At 37.7% G+C, this 27,201-nt stretch overlaps 1 protein-coding gene across 2 annotated transcripts in view; it reads left to right on the top strand.

The window, feature by feature from the left end:
• Positions 1-740: 740 nt before the first annotated feature.
• LOC103467667 (chemokine-like protein TAFA-1) overlaps positions 741-27,201 on the top strand; it is a 38,164-nt gene continuing 11,703 nt past the window's right edge. Inside the window, exons 1-2 of one of the 2 annotated variants that reach the window (XM_008414260.3) lie at positions 741-1,382; positions 2,303-2,447. In XM_008414260.3, the coding sequence (XP_008412482.1) occupies positions 2,306-2,447 (142 nt within the window). In that variant the 5' untranslated portion in view covers positions 741-1,382; positions 2,303-2,305. The remainder of the gene's footprint in view (positions 1,383-2,302; positions 2,448-27,201) is intronic. The other variant, XM_008414259.3, reaches the window with a different exon arrangement.

The raw sequence follows: 27,201 nt of genomic DNA, 5'->3' as shown, positions 1-27,201 counted from the left end.
TCAAGGTGTTAAATTATTAAGTCAAATTTCTTTTAAGTCAAATTTGATATACAGCATTTTTATAACAACTGAAAACATATTTTCTTGATTGTACTATAAAATTATTATATATGGCTGGAAAACGCAGTAGTCTTCAAGGGAGAAAATAAATATTAAATATTAAGGCGTGGTTTGTAAATGTGCACGCTTGCTTGTTATGTGGCTTGTGTTTTCAGAGAATACGGTGCAACAGCTTTATTACCCAGAATTAAAGTTTCCCAAATGTATTAGGGAAATATACATTGGTTTGATGAAGGCAATGGTTCTACTTAATTTAAAGATTATACAAAGCTAAAAGATTGTTTTCCACAATGATAATTCTGCACGTCACCAAAAGGTAGTGGAAGCTTTGAGCTTTGGGGTGGATTTTCTTTAGCTGAAATTGCTAACCTTAGTCACAAAGTAGATTTATTAATAGTTTCAAATACCAGCCTTACCTCAAAATCTCCTTTTGCACAAAAATCGAGGCATTTTATCAGGGGCGAGAAGATTTTTTTATTTTTTATATATATATATATATATATATATATACACAGCGCAAGTAAGCTGAAGGATTAAACAACCCTTTTTCTCACTGCTTCCTTTTTCTCTCTAGTAATCCTTCAGAGTTTCTTGGAAATACTTAGAGATACTTTGTGCATCTCACCAATGTGGGGCAACAGAAAACTCACACAGAAAAGCTGATAGGACAATCCATAAAAGGATGAGCAGCCCCAGGAGGAATGGCTGTTCTAAATGTAAATAATTGTTAATCATGTGGTCACAGCAGTGTGAGTGGTGCCAGCTTTCCTGATTTGCAATTGTCAGAAGCATATGATCAGATGGAGTCCCACCATGCCATCTAATCCAGAGGCAGTCTGGCTTTAAGACATGTGATACAGTTTTTACACTCAGCCAAGCTGCACGGGAACATTTGTCTCTCAGTGCTCGCTGAGTGAGGAGGGACTCAGCGAGAGCTGCTGCTCGGAGGCTGCCTCTCACTGGAGGGATGCGGATGCTGGAAGAAAAGATTCCAACACAGTTAATTAAGGAGCGCTCCACACATGCTTGTAAAATGCGAGAGGGTGAATGAATTCAATCACTGGGAGCAGCTCCTCAAGGTGAAGAATTGAAAAAGCATTAAATTCCTCTTCTTTTTTTTTTTCCTGCCTGACACCGGCTTGACGGTTATTTCTGAATCACTGGACTGTTGCTATCAAAGTGTGGAGCGGGGAGGCAGTCAGTGGAGTTCCCTCCTCCAGCCAAATTCAGAGTTCCTAGATGGGATCAACGTAACCGGGAAAATGGATGGATTTACAGAAAACTGTTGAGATTTTTTGCACACTATTTGTTGGGTTGCACAGGTAAGATCCTTTATTTAGTTGTTTATTTGTTTGACAAACATAAAGACCTGAAATTGACAAGATTTATTTCTGAGTAGTGCCTCTCTATTTTATGGCTTTGCAGTTTAAAATTGCATTATATGTCCTGTGAGAACAAAGACATTTGAAAAGTGGAAAGATGTACAAACATAAATAAAGTGGTTTAGTACAAGTAATTAAATAAAAGTGGTTTAATAAAAGTTTTATTCTCAGTAAAATGCAGCATTGTAAAAATAAATTTTGACTGTAAAAATTCACCCTCCTACCAAATTTTCTTTGATAAAAATAAGTGCTTTTATAAAATAATGTACAAAACTACATCTTACCGGTGAGAAACATCCTCATGCGTCCAGAACCATTCCTCTGGATCTTTTTTTTTTCCCTATAACTCAAGAGCATGGTGAAACATTACAAGCCTTTTTGATTCCTGTTAACACCCTGTCACTGTCACATTATTCTGGCAGCGAGAGAAAAGGCTCTGCAGCTGGCTTCTTGCAAAATCTTATCTTTCTTTAAGTTCCCCTTTTTTTTTTTAGTTGTGAGGCAGAGGAGCACAGCTCAGGAGTTGAAGGAAGTCAGCCTGTCAGGGGAAATCTGTGCTGCATGGTAAAAAAAAGTCCTCAGGGATCACACCACATTTGCTGTGCTGTGGCTTGCGGACAAGACAGGGCAAACTGAGAAGAAAAAGTGAAGAACTCATACTTATATAATCCTAATCATACATCTGGGTGACTAAGAAAAAAAAATCCACTGTGGGGCACTGAGGCCAATCACAGGAAAAAAAAAAAAAAGAAAGAAAGAAAGTGGCAAGTGAGTGTGATTTGTGTTTGTGTTGAGTGCAGGATGTCACAGGTAGGGAACACGATGTCTGGTGTGTTGATTCCACCTCTGCTGGTTGTCAGCAGATGTGTCCTGTCATGTCCTGGCTGCTCTGCCTGTGCCTCTGGGTCAGCATAACGGCCATCCAGCTGTGTCAGGCCACCTTCTACGACACCATCCAGCAGCATCCTGGGACGAGGCCCGGTCGGACCACAATTCACACGATTGGTGAGTCTTCATGTGCTTTGCTCTTTTGCTCTGGTTGCTAAAACATGTATTGTCATTTTCCTCTTGCTGCTGTTATCTCTTTCAATTCGTTTGGATTTCTTAAATAGAAAGCAGCAAACCTAATTTTGCTTTAACTCATAAAGATATCGACATTCCTCATTGTGCTTGACAAAAAACAAACATTGAATTTTAACTTTTGCCTGAAGCACACACGGTTTCCTATTTAGATAAGTGGTGTTCAAAAAACATGTGTGGGTCTAAATGTAAGGAAATAACGTGGATCTTTTGGAGCATTGATACCAGTCCTATCTTCAGAGTGTGTGTTGCTTGTTTTGATGTCCTTTCGTTCTGAGTAGTGCATGTACACTGGAATGAATTGTGGGTAATTGCAAGTGTCCCATGACATCAGAGTTTCATTTATACCACTTTTCTATATAAAAAGAGAAACTAACCACCCAGAAATTTAATTTCAATGATTCATGAGAGATGCTTTCAATTTCAAGTGCCCAGCAACCCAAGTTGAATGAAGCATCTACACGTTAGTAACGTTATTATTGAGTCATTATTGTGTCATTATTGTGATATTTTAGCAATTGTGTTGAAGGCAATACAGCAAATCCTGAAAATGCAGTAGGAGATGTTTTCCTATGCCAGTGAAATTAAAAGAAATGTGTAAAATTGTGTCAGGGTTTTGCAAAGACTCTTTGCTCTCCTGCATAATTTAAGTAGCCAGCTGGATTTCATAAATTAGATCAAAATTATTCCAACTTCAGACATTTTACAGCAGCTTCTTAACAATAACAAGCTGATTTATCAAAAATAATAAGTTTTTCTCAACTTCCGAAAAGTTGTGCTGTTTTACTGATTTAAAAACCACCAAACTTGAAATATGCAGCGGCTGCGCATTTCAACTTTGCTGTAATAATATGTACTCCTCTGTTAAGTCAACACCAAAGTGGGCTTTTGATTGGCTAAGTCCCAGACGACAAGTTCTCTTCCATTAGCATTTGCTGCACATACAGAACCAAACTCTCAACAAACTTTTTTTTTTCCCCATCAAGGAATTTGTTCCTATCCAATTAAGAAGTAGGGTTGGCAAAACTATTCGGACTGCAGCTGCATAAATATTTGTTTGCATCATACTTCAGGCCAGGCTGTCGGTGTTAGACTGAAGCTGTGAGACGTCATTATATATCTTCCAACCGTCTTTGAAGTGTGCTTTGCTTCCTCCAATAACTTTTGGAGCGTGCTCTCTTTGGATTAACAGAATCCAGACTGAGGAACCATCAGACGTTCAAACTTAGAGCAAAAGCGACTGATCAAATTCTTAATAACCAGTTTGGTTGAGTTATGACGAATCATATATTTTAAAGTAGCTGATATTGGCTATACATTTTTACACTTGGGATTTTTATTAAGATTTGCATCAGATAGCTGGAGAATTTCTATTCAGAAGATCACACAGATAGACAATGAATTCCCGTGTGCTTTCCTTCTTGAGCTATCACAGTTGATATTCATGCTAGACTGCTCTCTCTCAATTTGATCTGCGCGATTGTGCTCCCTGTGAAATTGCACTGAATGAAAAATGACCGAAGCATTGCAGACAAACTTTTGTTTTTCTTAGGCAGGGACGTGGGGCCCTCGTCATGGTAAATAATTATGAACAGCACTCGGCAGAGGAGACGAAGCTGGATGCTGTCAGAACTTCAAAGGCTGATGTAGCTTGCATATGTGTGTGTGTGTGTGTGTGTGTGTGTGTGTGTGTGTGTGTGTGCGTGCGTGTGTGTGTGTGTGTGTGTGTGTGTGCGTGTGTGTGTGTGTGTGCAGGTCTTCTGTTATTTCGCACCTCGAGCATATCAGCAAGAGGTCTGTTCAATACACTCAATATTGTGAGTCAGAAGACTTCCTGTTCCAACACCTTCATTTTTATAACCTGCATAGATGTGTGTTGGGGGAAGAAAAATGTAGCGGGAGACACTCACAAATAGGATATCGCCTCAAAAGTGGTCTCCTGTCAACAAAGGCAAATTGAATTAATATTTCAAATGTGCATTCAGGTAAATCTTTGAGGAAAAGAAAAAAAGCCTGTTCAATTTGAACAATTTGATTCCTTCAGGATCTTCTGTTACGGAAAGTGTAAATGCCATGTCATTCCATTTACCATAGTCTTCACTCTTGGACAGATGAGATGCCAGCTTTATGAGTGGAGGACGGGGTGGCTGTCTGGATTGTTTCTGACACTGGGACATTTGTTCTGTGCCGTGTGTGTTGTGCGCCTGGTGGATTGGTGGGAGGATTGGGGTTGACGGGTCATGAATTGGTGGCAAGAAGGCCATTGGTTGCAGACCACTGGGCCAATCATTAAAGGCAGCAAAATGCCACAGGTTCACGGTGGCTGGTATTGCCAGAGGAAATCGAGATTACAGAGGGCGAGAGATCAGTCGTGTCCTTGCCAATAGAAATTTAGTTCCACAGGGAGATGTATCAAAGTCATTCATCTGTAGTGTTTGGGTGAACTGCTAAACTGTGACAAGGTCTGTGAACTTTTTAAAAGCTTCGGAGATGATGGTTATTTGTAAGAAGTATTTGTTTTTATTATCTAGATTTTCTCAGTCACTTTTTTAATATACATTTTTTGCTCTTACAGGATGCCCTGTTACAACCAAAGTGTGCCGGGAAGTCCATTAGCTAGATGACCCTAGAGTAGGTGCTTGTGCATGCTCAGTGATTCGGACAAGGTGCCCTGCTTTTCACCCTGCAGCCTTGCTTACAGATTGCTGCCTGCCACTCTCTGTAAGCTTTGGGCTGTTTCTCTGCCTTCCTGGTGCAGCCAGTGTTGCTCTCTGCGGCATGATTCAGAAGGTGCTGTATTTATTCAGTGCAAAGAGCGTGAACAGTGCTCAAAAGGGAACAGATTGTGCGTGTCGGTGCACTCACAAAGTGGGTAGAGACGTTGCTTTTGGGGTCGCACGTTTCTCGACCCTCAAACATGTGCAGAGGAAAACACAGATGGTCAATTTTTCCTGTCTGAGGCACTGACTTAAGAAAAAAAAAGAAAAAAGGAGCACACACAAAAACTCACCAGAAAGGTAATATAAACATAAATATATCCGCTACAATCCAAAAATATGTTGCATGCAGAGTTGACGAATCACATTTTTATTTGTTAAGGAGGGACACATTCTTTACAACCATAGTTACAAAGGTTTGCTTTATGTGTCGAGCAGCAGTGTTTTACCCAAAAAGAAACAAAGCTATTACTGATGCAGAGCATCGTGTGTAGGTGTTGGGAGAAAGGACAACAACAATAGTGGCTGCCTGAGGTGGCCTTGCTCCTTTGTGAACTCCCATCCGCCAACAGTTGGCTTTGTGGGGTCAAACTGTTCATAACTGAAAGGTCACTGATTCACAGCTCGGTGCATTTTTACCTCCCACCTTGCAGTAGCTGTAAAAAGTATAGCTTAGAATGAACATCCATAACAAGATGAGAAATGCAGAGCTCCAGACCTGAAGCAAGCTAGCAAACCCCCCGAGGTGTGCATCATTTTAAGATTTAAATCACCAACACTTGAATCCGTTCAATTTTGTAACTATTGTTAAAAAGTTTTGTTCATGACTGTTGAAGTGTTCTGTTAAAAAAAATTATACAATGAAACCAAATATTTGCATAAACTACATGAAAAGAGAGACAGGTATTTTTTTTTCTCATTTTCTGACATTAAACTTCTCCTGTTTTAGGTTAGGTGGGATAACCAGAATAATTTTTATTTCTTAAATAACAGCTGAATAAGAGAGAAAATGTTTATTGGTTTCTCTCTTTTTTATTATAATTTTTCATACTTTAAACAATCTAAAGCCCAGATGAAGGCTTTCTGAGCTTCTGATCCAAACAAAGGCACATGTGTTAGCCACATTCAGACACAACTTATGACCTCATGCAAACATGATACTGCTTTAAACATTTATGTGCATAAACCACTATGGTGCTTTTCAGTTTGAGTTCAAGTTGAACTCAAATTCATTGTTGATTAGCTGTTAGCTTCAATCCCCAAGACCAACTAATCTGGTTTCTTAATAACTGAAGACACTAAGCAACAGCATGCTAACTGTTTATAACATTGCCTGTCACTTTGCTGCAATTGCACTGAAATATCCCCATAGAGGGATAATAAAGGAATTTCTATTATATTGTAATATTTTAAAGGATCTAACTTTAAAACTCCAAAATGATCATTTTAAATCCAGCTGCAAAGTCGGGAACACGAAACACCACAAACATTGTCTAATCTCTAATGTACTTCTTGGAAAAACAACAGTAATGTTATCATCAATGTTTTTGTTTTCTGCTTTGCTTCTTTATATCTGTGCTTCTTTGACAAGCCTGACTTCTGCTTTAATGTCTCCTCTTATATTTAACATGTTTAATCCTGCATTTCTATTGCTAATGCTTCCTCAAACATCTCGCTGTAGAGTATGAACCACCAATGATTCTTCCACTTTCTTACCTTTTGTTGCTCTTTGAACAGTATTTAATGTTTTTTTTTGTGTTATGGGATGTTGAAAAAATGAAATGGAAATCAAAACCATTCATTTATAATTGTAGCATAGTTTTTTATAGTGTAATTAATTTTTCCTAATCAATCTTTGTTAATCTTGCAAACTTAAAAACAAATCCTATTCTACTATGCAGTTTATCTATTAAACTGTGTTATAGTGCCACCGTTTATTTGTGCCTACATAAACCTGACCAGTGCCTGAAGTCACCTGACTCTCGGCATGACCGGTGAATATCTGTCAAAAATAATAAGAGAAACTTTAATCATTTTCTGATCAGTGAAAGCATTATACTACTGAGCCTTAGCAATGGCAGGTGGTACTGTCAAGAAAACCTTTGATTTGGGATAAACACTCATTCAGGCCACAAGAGAGCAAGAGGGAGAAAGACTTTCTGCAGGTAACAGGAATAATGAACAGCAAAGTTATTCTGTTTTCACCTTTTGAGCTTTGAAAATCCGTTATGGAAAATGCAGGTTTGGGAACGTTGGCAGCCCATCGGACATCTCAGAACAGAATACAGTTCAACAGTTTGTAGAATATGCATTTGGAAATACTTTTTTATGCAATGCTAGCAACACTAACCTTGGAAAAGGAAATTTGATGCTAAATCTAGTTTTAAAATGTCTACTCCATACTCATGTGGTGTGTTTCAAACAGTAAAATTGAACGTTTTATAAAACAGAAAACAAAAACATACACTATATATGAAAATGTATTGATGTGTATTGATTCATTGTTAACACAGTTTTAAACAGAAATTGGAATCATCAGAAATCAGTTTTGGCAAGTAAGAGCTTCACAGAAAACCAGTACAGAACCACCACAGAGTCTGATGGTGCATCTTTAAAAACCACTCATGTCCCTCTTTCTGACTCAGGACATGTTTTTTTTCTGTGCGCCAACAAAAGAACCACTCACTGGTAAACCTCACACTGAAACAAACATGAAAAATGGATTTTCAGCTGTCACAAACAAAGCTTGTATCTGCTCCACACTGTTTTAGACACTGACAATTTAATAGCCTTATATAATGCATCCTGGAGGCACATTATTTTGACATACATCTTCCTCCACCCCTCCCCTGGACCTCTCCTCAACCATGCTCCCACTAGTGTCAGTGCGGCGCCAATGGGAAGAGGCATTCAGCCTGAGCCTAGGGCCTCTCCACAGCTGGAGCTGAACAAACCCACTTTGTCCGGATGCTGTTAAACATGTTCCTGAGAGAATGAAGAACCGTTAACCATTAAGTTACATATCAGGACAGTCTTCTACAGGGCTTTTAAAAAGATTTCCCACTTTAAAAGACTGAAGTTAATCTTTTTTTTTTTCATCATTTCCAGCAGCTATGAAGTATTCATGGATTCTTTTGCTGCTCGCCCTAAAAATATATATATTCTAACATGAATTAATCGTTAAGACAATCAGTAGCTTAATTATTACTGTATGCTCAGAGCTACACAAGTAGATTTTACACATTCTAGTATTTCCCATTTATTCACTCTTTCAGGATGTGAATTATTCATAAGGAAGATCTCCTCTAAGCTTGTGGATATTTGTTTAAACAGCATGTTTAATTGAAGTCTTTCAGCCAATTCGGTGTTGGAGCTATGAGTTGCCGTCACTTATGTGCAAAATGATTTTTTGTGGCCCACAGCGTAATTAATTAGCCAGCTTTCACTTTCTGAGACTACACCAGATGGTTTTTTTTATCATTATTTTTAACCACAGCTACAGTCTCAGTGTCTTAATAACAAGAGGTGTTGACAGCAAGAACAGTTTATCGGCTCTCAAGCATGTTAAAGACTGTGTTAATGTAAATAATTTTATAATAAATTTGTTTATCATTCTAACTCATTTCACTCTGAGAACTACTAAGAAATAACACCTTAAAGCTGAAAAAGTGCATTCAGGCAAGCATTAACCTTGACTGCAGCGATAAGCAGGTAGATTAAAGCTATTGATATGGGCACATAATGACTACAAAAAGGCAACAGCCTGATTCCAGTGATGCTGTAAAAAGATTGAATTATGTCTTCTGCATGCTTCACTCCATGCAGAGAAGTTTAGATCTGATGTGGCAAGAAAGAGAGAATGTTTGCTGCTCATCTAATGTGTCTCTGTGTTGGGTCCAGTACAGTGATGCCAAATCCTCAGTTACGAAAGCAGCTGTTGCATGTCCTAAATCTCACTAGACTTTGCTAAATTACATCATCACTTAATTTGCATAATTGACCACGTGCATGTGATTTATAATGGATGCCTTGGGAGAAAGGAATAATGTCATAAGTGAGATATAATGTGAGTCATATAGGAGTTGCACAGGATACTGAATCACGTTCTTACTGTGCTCAATATCACAAAATTGCTTTAATCCTATAATTTGCAGGCTAAAATATTTTTGTTGTACATGCCCAAAGTACAACAAAAATATTATTTTTTAAAAATATGAAGGTTGTAATGCCCAGATTTGACGTCCATGTTGCAACATCCTGAGGTTCAGCGATGTTATTAGGATGATTGTCATGGTTAAAAATGTAGGTTAATTAGACTCTATTATCTCAATATTCAACAATAGAATCACAATGTCATGTCCTCCTAAAATCAAGTAGACCTATTAAGTTAAAACTAACTTTATTCTTATACCTGTTTTTTTTTACTCTAATATTTCACCTGTCAAGGTTTGTGTCTTATGAAAAAGATCCAAAGCTTAATTTTTATTTTTGTTTAAAGTCCCTCTTCGAAGAAGCTACAAGAAGTCACAACACAACATGAACATTTTCAACCTGATTATTTATAACTAAGGCAGAGTGATAAATTTATGATAAAGAGTAAGGTTGTAATAATCCCCACCATGTGAAGTTTCTTTGCAGTTGAGGAGTGAACATCTGCTCTAACTTCAGCTGGGAGGGACTGATTAGGAGAAGGACCAGGCTGCCTGTGACTGCCTTGGATGAGGGAGAAACCAAACAACAGGAAATGTTGCTAGATTAGTCAGTGGTCAGTCATTTTTGGAAAAAATAAAATAATCATTTGAGGGCTCTGAACATGCATATAGCACTAACCTGCTAATAGGAAACAGAACTAAAGGCAGCTGATTTATTATTCATAGTAATTTGTGAAGTAGACTGTTTAAGCTTGCTGAAGATGCTTTTAATATTAAACAAGGAGACAATGTTGCATTGCCATGGTGATGTCCATATTTATGAGCAGCAATGCCAGTGAAATAAGTGTAAAACAGACTTTGTTTTTATCTCCTTTTTTTCTAATCTGATCAGTTTAAGGCTGTAATTAATTGCTGTTCATTTCTCTGAGCACTGAATATGATGACATCTCACTAGAAATGCAAACGTCTGTTGGTCTTAATAAATCTTGACTAACAAAAAAAGGCTAGCCTGAAACTGTCACTGTTTCCAATGTTTACTAGACAGCTAGATAGATAGATCTGGACAGGGGACTGATCTGAAAAAGCTCTACTTTGGTCAAGGAAATGTAATAAAACATTAGATATGTATTGCTTCCCTTACTTTGATGCTCTAAAGAAAGGCAGAGCATTGTTTTTATGTTTAAATTAAATATACAAGACGCTGTGCGACTCTTGTACACACAAACTGAAAAAAGAAAAAGAAGTGATTATTCATTCCTACAGCATCTTTGACCCATCCTCAGCGAACACACTGTGTCATCTTTTAAATCCTTGTTCAAGGCTTAAATAGCGTTCATCCACACACCACTACAGTTCGAATGATGTAACCCGCAAGCAAAGAGTTGTTGCACTAAACCATAAAGTTCCTTAGCAATAGACAGCTTGCAATCACAAAATTAGAACATTAAAGTTTGAAGTGCATGAACTGCCACCTCTGGCCAAATATTTCTCTAAGACATCATTAGGATTGCATGTATGAAAGACCTCCAGTATAATGAAGAGGAGAGAGACACATTTTGCCTCAGAGTGACGTTGTTAGTTGATTGTTTCAAACCACTTTGGGTCTCTTGGGTGCACGAAAAGCAGCATCCTCCTGGGGTCATCAGCCAGAGTTCTGGGTGCTGGTTTTGCTTGTAATTAGGTGCAGTTTTCTAAATATGTTGCTGTGACAGTTTACATAGCTCAAGGATAGTTGACTCTGAAACCCTGAGTTCTGATGAAAGTGCTCACTTTTTGCTTTAATCCATAAATAGTCCAAAACAAAGCTCAGGCGTGCACACAGCGGCAAAATGATTTTGCTCCTCTGAACGTTCTGGAAAGGTAGAAATATTTATTTGTGACTGCAAATGGATCTGTTCTTTCAAAACAGAGCTTAAGGGTATCGTTAATATTTCAGATTAATTAGTAGATAACGATAGTAAGTAATTATAATACAAAACTTAACTGCTGGGAGTTTGAAAGGAGTTTTTAGCAAATAGCGAATCCTGTTTTCAATCCCATCCAAATAAAACATATTTGAGGAAAATACGGTTTTTGTATTTAGAACTTGTTTTGGTCCTACTGTTGTTCATCGCATGCTAATGTGAATAAATCAGGCCTTAGCCTGACATTTAGCTGCGTTTATATTTAATAGACTAATAATTACATAATTAGGAAGCATTAAAAGGCTCTGTTGACTTTTATACACACATTCTTAAAGTGTGGAGTGAAAGGCTCAACGGACTTCAGAGAGTAACTGCAGTTGAAATTAAAAACGAAAAGCATGCTTATTCCATACAGCAGGGAAAACATAAAAGCTAGATATCGTTGCGGCTTTTTAAATTTGCAGGAGGCCCAATTCTCCAGGAAAAGTCATCAGTAGACACAAGTCAAGGCTGGCTTAACTTTCTGATATAACGTTTTCGAACAGGGAGGACATACGTTATCACTTATTCAGGGGTAGCTTTTGTTCTAACGGGAAATTGTTGAATTAAAGAGCAGCCGTGTTCACACATAAACCCAAAACTATTCAAATTAAATTGTAATTTTGAAACTGCAAATAAAATCACCATCACATGTTACTCGTTTAGTCACACGTAAAAAAATGAAAAACAACAAAAACACAAGAGCATTTAGTAAAGCATCCTTGCTGTTTTCTCATTATGATGCAAATTATTGTAGCCCGACACATTGCAGACCACCAACAAACTCCTACGTTGCTAAAGCAAGATGTGCATGATGTGAGCCATCGCAGTTTAATAGTGAACACTGAAAATGTCAACAGATTTGAGAAAAGGCAGTAGTGCTCAGAACTGGAACTCTTCAGGACTATTTTCACAGTTTAACACTCTGGGTTAAAATAACACCCTTAGTGATGAAAGAGATGTTTTGTTTTTTTGCCGGTACTGAGTCCAGTCGAGCAAACAGGACAGGAAGGCAAGATGCAGCTCTGCTCATCTCTGGCAGTATCCTTGTAGCATTGTTTTTTTTTATTTTATTTAAAATATGGCAACCTTTAAGTGAATGCAATGCTCTCATATGCATTGACTTAAATTAAGAATTTAATAATACGGTTTGCACTCAGCTTTGTTACTTTTTTTAGTCCACAAAGAGCTTTGTAAAAGCTACAGTCTTTGGCTTTGCATGAGTCTTTCATGATCCTGGTGTGTTTGCTTGTCTTGCCTTTCTACCATATTCTGGCAAACAAGTTTGGTGTTGGAGTGTTTTCTGACTCTTGGTAGAGCTTTAACACTTCTAAGTGCTTTACATGAGAAATGTAAATCAACAACCCCCCCCAAAGAAACTTTTATTGCAGTGGCATGATAAGGGAAAGCAAGGAAATGTTGGAACACAGAACAAAATGAACAATTTTTTTAACCTTGATTGAAAATAACTCAGGGTTTTAGCATTTTTGCAGTTTTCTGGAGTTTATTCCACATAAACGGAGTATAAAAACTGAATGCAGCTGGATTGCAGAGTAGATTTGAGACGAAACACCCGAGTGGTCTGATTTTTGATACAACAACATATCTTTAATGTATTTTGAGCCACTCAGTTGTTTATAAACTGGATAAAGTATTTTAAAATCTATTCTCTGATGTAAGGAGCAAATGTAAAGACTTTGGAGCTGCAATGATATGTTATGTTTTCTTAGTTTTAATGAAGATCCGAGCAGCAGCGTTCTGGATCAGCTGCAGCTGTCTGACATTTTAGCCACAACTGTGAAGATTCTGCTGCAATAATTAATTAAACTAAAGGTGATTTTTGTTTAACATTTTGTTGGGACATTAGTCCATTAATCCTTGAAATGTTCTTCAGGTGATTAAAAAAGTCAATTGGGATTAAAAATTATAGGGCCGGCAGAAAATAATGAACAATTATCAAGGTAAAAATTATTATTTTCACATTTTTACAAATAAAACTGAAAATGCAGTCACCCAGTCCACCTCTGTACAAATCATTCCTGTGTAAATACAGCTACATTTCAAATTCTTTCACATGACAACGCTTTCATTTCCCCTTATATAAGCATAAGCATTAAGAAGAATCTCTTCTTACATGAACAATTGGAGCCAATTTCCTAATTTTGGAATTCGTCATCCGGAAAACAAATTCTTTTGAAACCAGAGTTGTGGTTGATGGATCATTTCATATGACTTTGCTATTGTAAGAAACCTATTTTGAATGCTTGGCAGGAATGTGAAATTCATTATCATTACTTAGACCTCATTAAGCTGGAAAGAAGCATCTCAACTTACTAATTGGTTCCAAGGGGGGAGTAGTATCAGAAATAAGCAGAGTAATTAATATTGGGTTTATCGGGCTCTATGGAAGACTTCATGTTTTTTTTTTTTTCAGCACTTACTGCGCCATAAGTCTGCTAGCATATTTGCACTACAGATCCAATTACCTTTCCTGCAGAGACTGCAGCGTACATGTGTGGAGAGAAAAAAAAAAGGGACAAAAGTGTCAATATTACATTCTGGCAAATATGATGGAGGTGCTGACTGAAAGCTTTGACATTGTAAAAAAAATGTCTGGCTTCAAATCTAAAATTATATCCTGTAATTAAACCGCAATCAATGAAACAATAAGTCGCTTTCACAGAGTCTAATTTAAAGTGTCTAGCGACGTATGTGCTAAAATATTCCTGTAACATACTACAACATATGGTTTAGCACTTCCTTGTTTGCAGCTGATCATCATCCTGTGGCAGCTACGCCATGCTGAATAGAATATCTGTCATGTTTCCCCCGCTGATCAGAAGTCTTGTATAATTACTACCTCTTACTTTTCAGACTTCATGGCATAAATCCAAAAAAAAGTTATTAAGTCTTTGCATATCACACGCATTCACTTGGCAGCCACATTTGCTCTCCGTGTGGAAGACCAGCAATCACATCAGAGTAAAGCAGCCGCTCTCTAAAGACTCTCTGACTTTGCTCTCAGTCTGCTTCCTTTTCTTTCTGCTCAGCGTATCTCTTTCATCAGAGCAGGCGATCTGAAAGCGCAAAAATACCATTTCGACACATTTCCTAGTCAGGGGAAAAAGGGCCATAGATGGAAGGACAGGAGCAGCTTGACATTTGAAAATGAATGACATCATACTGACAGGGGATGTGTTTTTATGTTTTCCTTTTCCTTGTTTTTTTTATTTATTTATTTATTTTTTATTTTAGAAAGCTGCAGAGCAAAGGCATCCAACGGGAGAATAATGTAGATAAAGTGTCTTTGTTCATTTGTGTTTAACAGACATGAAAGCTGCAAGCGGGACTGCTGCTCTCCGCTGTTACACTCAACAAGCCACACATCCCCACCATGAAAACCAAATAACCACGAGCCTTTTTCATTTATGAGTACGGCTCCTTGAGACACACAATAGCATTTTGTTAGCCTTGATCAGGGCCAGTTTTGCAGTGTCCTGTGCTTGTGTTTGTTGCCTATGTAAGACAATGCTCTTTGAGGCCCCAATGCAAATGAGTAGCTCTCTCCGTATCCCCCCCCTATTTGCTGATTCCTCTGTTGCATGCCGTTTTGATGCATCTTAAAACAACACCGACTCTGCTCTGCGAGTAGTCATTTTTGCATTTCAATAAAGCATCAGCCATCCTTGGCCCAGTGCACAGGACCAATCTTACGGCCTCCTCGTGTGACACGCTGTCAAAACCAGCAGCCATATATCAAGAATTTCTGCATTTTTATTTGTCATGGGCACTGCTCTTTCAGAGTAGCAACGGGTAGTTTTCTGTGCCTTGCAAATTGTTTTAAAATTTTCTTTTCCTGAATTGCACTTGCACACAAAAGTGTAAACTTTGGCTAGTGTAAAAATATGTGTTAAAGCTGGCTTAGTCCTGACTCTTGGTCTATAAAAAGGTTTCTTATTGCCGAGGTATCACACAAAAAGTATCTCATGATGGCTAAAGCATGACGGTCTCAAGACTTTTGGAACACTATCGTTGCAAATCATACAAATGGCATTGTTTGTAGATGTATTTTTACAGTTTTTTGTTTTTTATGATTGTTTTGTTGCAAGTTTGAAAACAAAGCAGTTTCCTTTCACAGCACTTATCAAAATTAGCACAACCACACACCCAATTAGTAGAACAATGGAGATCCTTTGCAAAATTAAACGCTTTTTGAGAAACAATATACACTATTCTACGAAAACTGTTTTCTCATAATCTCAAACACATCGTCTAACACTGTTCTTGTGAAAGTGCTGATTATTGGAAATCTAAAGAACATTTAGCTGTTTGAGATTTTCTTTATTATGTGAAGGAAGTAAAACAATAAATTCACCAAACACGACATAATGTCAGAAAACATGGAAGTGATACATTTCTCCACACATTTAGAAGAAAAATGCGTGACTCCTAATTTACTTTTATAGTCAGCAGCAGGCAGGAAAGTTTCTTCATTTGTAACGGATTTTTCAGCTTTTGTTTTTCACAGTTGCTAAAACTCTACACACCATCCTCTAATTCAAAATTCAAAGTCTGAGAACATTTATTTATTTAATCCGTCTACTGGCAAATCCTTATCCTCCTTTCACTTAAATAGAGACACTTTCCTCCACAAAATCATTAGTTTGTACTGGAGATTGCATTTTTAGCTTATTTGAAATTGAGATTTCTGATTACTGAAGTTTAGTTTGTTTTCATTTTCCTTATTTTTATTATTATTTTATTTTTATTGTATTATCAATTATTATTATTATTATTATTATTATTATTATTACCCTTTATTTCACTGAAAAATTCCAAACGAGATTAAAAATGTTTTTTTGGGGTTTTTTTTACAAGAGAATGCAAGATTGGCAGCAAGACTCAGTTCATAAAACTTTGAAGGCAAAACTGCCTAATGTTCCTTCCAAAAACAAACAATTCCTTCCAAAAATCACTAAAAACAGCCTTAAAAATATTTAGCAATGACAGCAACTTAAATGTAATCTTTTTTATGTAACTTGTTCCAAGACGATGGAGCAGAAAACTGAAAAAGATTTATTTCCAAGTTCAGTTCGGACTTAGGCACTGAAAGTAAAAGTATAAGTTCTCAACGAAGAGAACATCCTCAGGTGGATTTTCTATTTATGAAGGCATATAAATATGAAGTAAGATGTCCAAGTATGGACTTATGAATAAAAATGTGCCAATGATGGAGTCTCGGAGTGGCCAAGGCCATCCATCCAGCCCTGTCATATAACGTACAATGATGTGTGAAACAATTTAAACCTGTTATAAATCTTAAAGCTGCACGATAAACTCTATCCAGTGAATGAAGGCATTTAAAAGAAGCATGAATGTATAAATTGTTTAGTAAAAACATGAAAGTAGCTTGAAAAGATGATGGACCAGATCAATATAAAACATCATTATAAGCAAGAACATTAAATTTTGCATATGACATTTTTAAATTAAGACCATTTAGCAGAATTTACCTCTGAGGAACATTATTGAGCACATGGAGAGAATTAGAAGTTAGATTTCCCACTTGAACACACTGGTCAGATAGTTTTTAAACCAAAAATGAAGAGTTTCTGTATTAAAACCTCATGATTAAGTGTATCAAATGCTGTAGAACAAATCAACAAAGGGGGCTGCACCATGTTGCTTCTTATCTAAAAAAAATCTATAAAATCATTAACCACTTTTAGTGCTGTTGCATTGCTACTATGCATTTTTATAGTCTGAGAATCTGATTTATGTTTTTTCTGTAGTCATTAAAGGGATTTCAATACGTTGTAATCAATAAACATGATATGCACTACCCTGAACACAGTTTTTTTTATTGTTTTTTTATTGTTTGACGTCCCGTGTAATCACTGGGTATGCAGTGTTTTCATTTTGACTGCTGTGTGGATGATCTGAGGTCGCTGTTTCGTTTTTAGCCCATTTGAAAGTGTTTTGAGATCATCGTTCAGTTTTGCAAGAGTCAATGCGTCAGAGAACGTAGTTTGTAAAAGAGTCTTTGTGTTCACAGTTCAGGAAAGAAACGGGAAGTTGGTTTCAAGAAATATTTTTTTACCAATTCTGTGAAAACAGTTGTTACGATTTAGTGTTGTAGAAAAGCCTTAGCATCGCTAAGCAGATTATGCACTGGCTGATAAAGTTGGTCTTTTTCACATATTTTAAAAAAAATCTTTGAATCAAGTCTTCTTCTTCCTCTCTGACGGTCACTCTCATCATTTTTGTTTTTTATAGGCACCTTCTATTTTTGTCAAAAACATGTAAACTCACCTGCTACTGCCATTTTTACGGTGCTTACACTAGTGCATAGTGCTGTCAATTAAGCTGTCATTATTAAAAAAAACCTTCCAATTAGCATTTTCAATACTTTCATGTGCATCTCCATTTAATTTCTGAGCTAATTTGTGTTGATTTCTGTGTATCTGTTTATTACATGAGTTGTTACCTAAATTTAACATGCATTTTATTTAAATGGTCCATCTGAAAGGAGAAAACCCCATTGACAATTATTTTCCCTGCTGTATTAAAACACTTTCTCGTGCACTGTAAATTCACATTTTTGCAATTAATTATTATTTCAATCTTTTAAGCAAACACTCAAGTGCTAAGTCTTTTCCTCGCCATCGCAACAAATTTATCACAGTTTATCAAGCAATATGTTGCTTGCCTTTCACCCTATCGTTTACGTCTAAAATAACAACAGAGCTGCTGGGACTTCAGATGCTTTTGCAGAAGGCAAGGAGGGGAAAAATAGTCACTCAGTTTGACACCATGCAGTCACATGTTTGGTGCCTCTCACTGGTTTCCATCTGCATTAATTTGACATTCTCTAATCTGGCGCTCCTGTTTCCTGTCAGCGACAGAAATGCTGCACCTTGCTGGCTTGGATGTCTGCAGAGGGCATGCACAGGGGGGGGAAAGTGGAACCTATTATGGGTCACCTTGGTTGTGTTTTCCATTAAAAGGTGACAGACGTGGTGCTCTAATACACAGGCAGCAATGGTTTGGGGACTGGGCCCTGCTGTCTCTGGTAAATGACTTTAAAGCTACAAAATAATTAACCACAGGACTTGGAGGACTTGCAGGGGCTTGCATTTGACATGGGCTCAGCCTGGTGTGTGTTTGGAGACATTCAAATGTCACCTGCTTATCAAGATTGTCGTATGGCACTTGTCTGTGAGCATACACATTCAGTGCAGGATATACTCATAGTATCATCTCCTGACAGTCACCTGAATCCAAAGTCTCAGGAGGGAAAGTGGTTATCTGCCAAATTGAGTCCCCAAGGCTTTCCATTTCGAGTGTAACTACTCTTAGCGCTAGCCTCTCTGGCATAAGCTGTTTTCATTCAAGTCAAACATTTTTGCAAACATTAATTAGGTTTAAACCAAGTGAAATGTGGTGTTCAGACCCCCTCTGCATGTATTGTTCATACAGTACATTCACTGACTTGAGCTTGTGGAACAGATGGCAGAAAAGCGTTGCCATTCAGAGGATATACTTGCTATCAGCGTCTCCGGAGACAGCCGCGCGGTCTAGGCTCATTACAGTAGACAGCAAGTCATTGCATACTTATTGCATAGTGACATTTCTATTGAGACAGACTGACCATTTTCCTCTGTGCAATGGCTGTTTCATCACGTCTGAAGAACCATTTACCGGTCCCACGTGAACCCTTTTCACATTCATTAGGCAGGCCGAACAGCACGGCGACAGAAATTCAGACCCGGTGCTACACATTCATGACATGCATGATTTGACAGCATTTGCCTTCATCTGGACTCGCTTGTCCATAACTTATCAGATTCTGAAGCAGGTTTTACTGACTCTGACAATGTGCTGGGGGTCTGCTTTCTGAACAAGAGGTTCCACTGATGCCAGGTGTTGTTATGTGTGCTGTCATTGCATTAAGCTCTGAAACATTTGAGCGTAAAATAGAAAACAGATGTCTGTGTTAGTGAGTGTGTTTTCGTAAATATTGTTTGAAATTGAACGTGGCATTTGACTTTGCTGTTAGTTGCACTTTAGAGAGAGAAATCATAAACTAGATCACCTGCATCAAGATTAATGCAAACAGACTCTTATTCTACTTTGGTTTTCTTAAATGGAAAAATGTGTGTAATAAAGCTGCTAACAGAAAGGACGTTGAATTACTGAAGCATTTAAAGCCCCCTGAACATTTGTTAAATCCCCATGTTATTCATTTTAGTTCTTTTTAATTGAGAACCAGACTTCCTTTTCCTCAAGTTCATAAAAATGAGACCGCACACAGGCCAGTTTCTCTTTGCTCAGACTAGGAAAACAAGAGAACGCATCGTTCCAGTAAGACAGATGATTTTCACAAGGCAGAACATGACAACGAATGACAGAGAGGTTGGATGAGAAGCTGAGTTTATCATGCCATCGATCACAATGGATGGTTATAAAAACGATGTTAATGAAAAACAACTGTTTTCTTAGTGTGAGATTAAACTACTGCAATTTGGGTTTGTGAGTTTCGGCTAGTGTCAAAATTCAAGTTTGTTGTAAAAAAGTAAGTGGACAAGTTGGGTTTTCTGACAATACAAATTTGGATGTTTTTGCATATTTCTGACAAAAAAAGTTTAAAATATCTACATCTGAGTGCAATTTTTTTAAAATTTACATTTATTTACTTAAATTTACATAACATTAACAGCTATTTATCTGCTACAGCTTTAGCATTGGAAGTAAATCTAAGAAATGTAATTTTTTTATAAAAATTGTGACATTTTATGTTACAAAATGTTAATAAAAAGCAACATTTGACTTCCTTCAGCTTTTAAAATGTTTTATCCAGTTTATGAGTTTTAATAATACCACTGTCATCCAGAATAATGTAGGATATTGAAAACATAGTTTCATCTAATGTTTAATTGCATTTTCTTGTATTGTTGTGAGACAGGATGAAGAAAGGGGGTTTCACAGATAAAAATGCAGATGTTCTCTATTACATCAAAATGTTTTGATAAGTTTGTTTAGGACACTGTACCATTCCTGCTTCTAGAGGGTTTTATAATGTTCTCTGGAAATGTGTGTTTAGTTATTATTTCAATAAATGAGAATATTCTATTGTTTGCGTTCACCTTGGTGCTTGGTTTTTCTTCCTCTGCGGAAATCCTGTCAACGACCTTCTTATATACAGTCTAGGACCATAAGAGTTAATTCAGGTAATGTGATTTAGCACCAGCAGTTAAATCATCTGGTCAGGAACCACAGATATACCTTTTTTATATTAGAAAATGCTGATGCAACGTAAAGTTTACTACGTCTGAGAACCTGCAGGGTTTTTTTTTTTACAGCTTGGTTAGGATGTGAATAAAACAAGATTTCCAGTAATCAGTTCTTCTGTTTGAATGAACAAGATGCCTCAGAGGAAAAAAAAAAGTCACAAAAAAGATTGTATCAGTGCAGTGATTGATGCCGTTGGAGCTGATTGGTCGGTTCATATATGTGTCTGGATCTCTCAGGTCAAAACTCAATCGCAGCAGATTACATTAGGTTTCTAGCACAGGTTGTCATGGTGATACAGTCCAGTAAAGAAGCAAACCAGCTTTGAGACGCTAGAAACCCAGAATGGTGTGTGTTTCTGGTTCAGACTTTTATCTATCTTTTGTAGTCTTCAGTCACAAGTTGCTGGCATTAAAAATAAACATAGTCTCTTAAAGCACACTGTAAGTCAGGGATTTCTGAAAAGATTTTATAAAAAATAATAAAACAAAGTAAAATGTTTTATCACTCTATTAACGCTCCAGCTGGAGGTCTTTTAAATTTAATTGTGCCATGCAAAGTTTTGAGTGGTGGTGGCAGCAGAAGGCAGCTGGATGGCAGAAACACACGTTTATTATAAGAAATAAAAGGCACAGCACCAGTAAATGTACCGTAATCTCCGGACTATAAGCCGTTACCGTTTCCACATGTTTTGAATACGGCAATAAAGCTAACGTACGTTTTTCTACTCTTGAAAGGTTTGACTGCTGAGTGATCAAGAGAACAGCACAAGGTCAAGAGCAAAACAAAAGTGACATTAAGAGCAACAACAGAGACTTGGAGAGTGTGTGTGAGTGAGTTCAAATCCGACACTGATGAAGACGACTTCTCCAGTGCAATCAATAACTTTTCCTGTTAGCCTGCTGTACTTTTTTAAAATTATTATTAAGCAGCTTTGTTACAGGAAATATTTTGAAAAAGCATTTGTAGCATGTTTTTGAGTTCCCATTATGTGTTTTCATTAAAAATAATTTAAAAAAGGTCTGGACACTTGCGGGATATAGACAAGTGCAGCCTATATATAAACACGTTTTTTAAGATTGTGGGTATTTAGCTGTGCTCAATAGTCTAGAAATTATGGTAATACTTAGAATAACAACACAAACTGAGTGATAAAGAGCCACTGTAAACCTCCAGATGTAAATACTCTGCAGTGTCTAATAAGTAAGTGTTCTCTTTCACAGCCACCCAAAGGATGAACAGGATAAATATTGAGAATAAACAGAGGATGAAAAAAAGGGCTAACTTTCCAACTACCGTATTTTCCGCACTATAAAGCGCACCGGATTATAAGGTATGCCTTCAATGAACGACCTATTTTAAAACTTTTTTCATGTATAAGACACACCGCATTATAAGGCGCATAGAATAGATGCTACCGATTTGTTCCGTACTCTATTATTACACATCCACATTTGTAAAGAAGTGGTCAGAGTGCTTTATATAGTAGGCTGCCCCAGTCGTTGTTTCACTCACGGTGTTGGTCTTGCGATATTGTGCCCAACTGCTTTCTGGGTAACACAGACCAACCGACACGCTGCCGCCGCAGTCTCTGTCTCTCTTCCCCCCTCCTGGCTTTAAATGTATAGGGGCTGGTCCCTTGGTAACCCTAGTCGAAGCACCGCGGATGGATAAAGTCAATTTGTTGACATAAAGAATGCCAACAAAACAGTCCGACTTCAGTCGGCGAGGAGAGCCTTCCGCGACTGGGCCGGGGCGTGGCCGGACGATGGTCACCCTCCTCCGTTCGCGCACATGTTCATGGAGAACGTGGCGCTAAATGACCTGCAGGTAGATAGATCAGTCAAACTTTATTAACAAACCAGTTTTTTGACAACTATCCCAGCATGCACCGTGCACTTCTCCTTCTACCGGGGAAAATGAAGTCGGCGGCTGCTTACCATAGTTGCTAGACCTGTTGTGGCTCAATATTGGTCCATATATAAAGCTCATCGGATTATAAGGCGCACTGTTGGCTTTTGAGGAAATTGAAGGTTTTTAGGTGCGCCTTATAATGCGGAAAATACGGTGTGCTGTGCATCATCTCTTGTGAGTTAAACGTATCACTGCACCATTACTAAACAAAGTCTTGTGCAGAGAACAGAAAGCAGAACCACTTGAGATCGCCACTAATTTAAGAAATGAAAAGAAACAGAAAATATACATACTGACTCACAAAGAAAGACATATTTAAATGTAAACCTAACAAAGAAAACAAAGATACAATGAAATATCCATTCATGGAAATTAGATTGACAGGAAAACAAAACCTACAACGCACAGACCATGATAATATATATCTGGAATATGGCTGAAATCTTTGTCTCATGAAGAAAATATGACTCTGAACCTAATTTAGTGCTGCTTTCTTACAGCCAGACAATAATGGGCTCAAACCTCACCTCAGATTTTCTGTGCAGAGTCTACATGTTCTCGTCAGATGAATTGCTGACACTTTATTGACCTTAGGTGTGAGTAGGGCTGTGGGGTGAGATAATATTAGATAGAAAGGTCTCAGAATGTGCTGACAGTCTGCCAAAGCAGAGAGAACATGGTATTGTCCATAGGAAATGTTCCATTTATTGCTATATTATGCTTCTGTTAAGACTCATCAGTTTTGAAGTTATTTTCTTTTTAAACCGGATTACGTGCTATTGTGTGAATTTTTTTTTACTTTCTAGACCCAATGTCACAGACTCACAAATGACAAAGCAGAAGGAAATCTCCTTAAAATGGGGATATTTACACCGTTGAATAATACAGAGTTTTAAATGTAACTGGGCTTAGGAGTTTTTTAACTGTGCATGTAAACATTGCAAGTAGCCCTCTGCCTACAGCTGTTAACTGCTAATGCTAAATAAAGTTTTAGCCGAATGCCTACAGTCTTCAGCATGTCCTGGTTTGTCTGTTTACATTTTGTTCTTGTCAAGTTTCTTGGACTAAGGGTTGAATGGGCCTCAGCAGGCTGTTGGTCCTGCTAAGGTGATTGGGTGACATGTCATGATGAAGTGAGGGACGTCAACAGAGCAACTCAGATTTTCTTTCCAAGTTGTTTTCAACAATACTGATATGGATTTTACTTTTGAGTTAAGGAAATAGCACACCGGTGATTTATAAGCAGTATTTTCCCCTACACTGGAGCAGTCCTAAAATATATAAATACTTCCCAGGGTTTATTTTGTACATAGTAGAGTACATGACAGTGGGGCGTTATCTACATGGTTAATAATTATTCCAATGTGTATCTTCCCCATAATGCAATATTTGATTGCATCTTACTAATCTTAATTACTTATGACGTCTATTAATGTTAATCTTCTTACCTTGTAAAAAGTGTTAGCTACAAATCCATGAATACACTGACGGCTGCTATTCATCACCATCAACAGAAGATATGCAATAAGATGAGGGGTTGTGTTTGCATCCTTGCACATTTGTGCACATTTTTACAGTGAAAACAACTAAATAAAAGCAATGTTACGCGACCAACAGTCTGTTTTTTTGACAGGCTAATACACACGTAGGCTGTTTGGACATCCGCCATGGTGGAGTGGGGCTTTTCCTGAAGAGCGTGACATCATGCGCAAAGGGTCAATATTTTATTACTTTTCTGGGAAGTGTGTAGTAATTAGTTGAAATATGACCGGAAGTCATTTACACACAAGATACAGTCATTGTGCTACTCTGTTTTTTTTATTTTTTATTTCTGGGAAGTAGACATGAATAAATGATGATACAACGAGCCTTTGGGCATAGGCTTGTAAAATGCCTCCCACTCAACCTGCTGAGGTCTGAGACACCTTGACAGAAACAGACACACAATAACTAATCCTGGAAACACGGCTTGTTTTTTAGTCAACAACTGCACACCTTGTAGTAAATTGTTAAATCTTAACTGTCTCTGTGGTTTATTTTTTGTTTCTTTCAATGTTTGTCTCCCATTTCTCTACTTCTGGGACATTATATTTTTAATCCCTTTATTGTTTGTTTCACATCTTATAATTGGTGTTTTGTTTTTCAATTGTGCGCCTCTTTTTGCTTTAATCTCTACATATTTGTGAATTGTATTTTTTCATCTTTGTGCAGGGATTTTTGTCTTTATTCTGTTGTATTAGTTTCAGATTGTATGTTGTTCATTTTGAGACTCTGCTGCAAACTTGAGGAACTCTTTTGTGATAGACTAAACAAAGAAGCACATAACACACAACGGAAAATAATGCATGGCTTTAAAAACTGTACAAATAATAATGGATTCAGCACCCTTAATTCAAACAGCTGAATCAGAAAGTAAAACTCGGCCTCAGTCTGCCAGCAGCTCCTACACACACAACCTGCATTTCTGCTGAAAGTAGAGGCTTCATAGATCCCAAAGATATAAGTTTTATCACATCCCACCCAGGCACTTAAACTGGGGCTTAAGAGGTTTTAAGTGATTTTCCTTTTACTCCGGGGGTTTGACAGTAATCATGTCTGTGTGTAGTTGTGAAATTAATTAAAGAAATTTAGTTAATCATGGTTAATTCATGATTTAACAAGGGAGGCAATGACATTTTTACATAAAGCCGGCCTAGTTTGGGTGACTTTTTTTCAGTTAATATATAAAATCACTGTATCACTACAGTGGTTACCTTTTTCTAATATCAAAATATCATTGAATCACAAAATGCACAAATAGAAGACATAAGTAAGGATGTAAATATCTTTTCATTTTACCGTATTGTGTGGGTCTATTACAAGAAAATCTGAATATAATACATCATAGTTTGCCATTGTAATGGAAGAAAACACAAACAAAGTTTTAAACAATTCTCCATGGACCTTTTGTATCTATTAAAACCAAAACATGCAGCATGATAGACACGGGCAGCATCAGTACACACAGCAAAGCATTCATTTTTCTCTGAAATTTATTTTTCACAATCAAGCCAACAATCGAAAAATCAATGCCACACATGACAGAATAGCCGCCACATAAAGCACAAAGTCACGACTTTTCTCCCTCAGCCTGAGCTGAAAATGAGCGAGGCGTGGTGGTGTTCACCGTTCTCGCTGACAGTGTCTGTTTTCATGCTCAGAGTAATGAAGAGGCAGGAGGGAGTGTGCCAACAAAATCAGAGCAGTTCCACTTGTGACCTTTTGCTTTTTTGTGACCTGTGACCTTATGAATGACAATTTGTGTGTGACCCTTGTTCTCTGTCAGTCACAATGTGGCTTCCTAGAGGCAACGCAAGCACACACCCGAACACACCCCGAAGGTGTTTGCTGTTTGGCAGGCCGACGTTGCTCATTGTCCCTGATAATAGGAGAAATGGAAATACAGAAAACAATTATTCCCTTGCATGGTTCCAGCCCACACCTGAAGAAAGCATTCAAATCTATCCATGTTATTCTTCCTTTTCCTCTGAAATATTCAGAAGGCAATGACGGGCTCTTGGAGCATGAAGCGTGTTGCACTTGCGGGCTGAAATCATGGGTGAACTTGAAGAGTGCTAATCAGTGTTGCATTGCCTTTGTGCGAAGGTACCAAACGCACCTGCCGGCTTGAAAATACCTCACTGATTTGCATTTTTATTTGATTTTAATATATTCTTCAGAGGTGATGATTTCCAAATATAGAGTATCCCACATTCTTTGCTCTGTTTGCTAGCAACAAGCAATGCAAGTTAATTCTGTTGAGTAGTGTGTTTTTAATAGATCAAAGAAGGAATCTGGGGCTGTCTTATGCAATTAAGGCGATGCATTAAGAAGAACAAACCCCTGTGGGCTGTTGTTTTCAAATGATGCCCCACTGCTTCCACTAGCACATTACGGTTAATGCTGTGCCGACATGCCCTTTTGTTGAGCGCATCAGACAGCGTGGCACATCCCAGCACACCGACTTCAAGATCAGAAAAATTTCAATTTCACCTGACAGGGCCGTTGATGTTTTCGGAAACACAGGTAAAACGTCACACACACATGGCCAAAAGCAAATAATTATTAATCCCGTCTTTCCAACCTTGCGTTGAAATTTGTATTTATTTTTTTTATATATTCTTAACCCCCGCCAACCCCATCTTACTGACACTTTTATTAAAAGCTCTCGCTTTAGTAATGCTAATTAGTACTTGTTGATTATTTTAACACGAACAGAATTTTAACCAGTCCCTGCAGATGCACTGAAAACCTGCCCAAGTGGAACAGTGAATCCAGAGTTAAATGCAATGAACTTTGTGACGATCCAACTACCTTAGCAAAGGGCATGACAAATGATTTACTACGAAGAAGGTTATGTGAGGCTGTGTTAATTATCTGGCATGAGCTCACTGTGACTCACGAAACAGCGACGGTTCATGTGTGAATGGAGGTCTGGATGTTCCCCTCCTTCTTCTGCCTCACACACACACACACGCACACACCCCAACACACACACACACACACCCGGATGCCTGGACCAAAACAAGAAAGACCCAAAGCAGATCCAAACCTCTTGACAAAGACGAGCATGCAAAAATGTAACCGTAACTCCCAGGCATGATCAACATAAATTGTTTCAATC

This window comes from Poecilia reticulata, chromosome 7, assembly GCF_904066995.2.
Source record: "Poecilia reticulata chromosome 7, P_reticulata-male-v2, whole genome shotgun sequence".
In the NCBI taxonomy this organism is placed as follows: Eukaryota; Metazoa; Chordata; class Actinopteri; order Cyprinodontiformes; family Poeciliidae; genus Poecilia; species Poecilia reticulata.
Note: the sequence above shows the minus strand (reverse complement) of the source record. Positions and strands in the feature narration are given on the sequence as shown.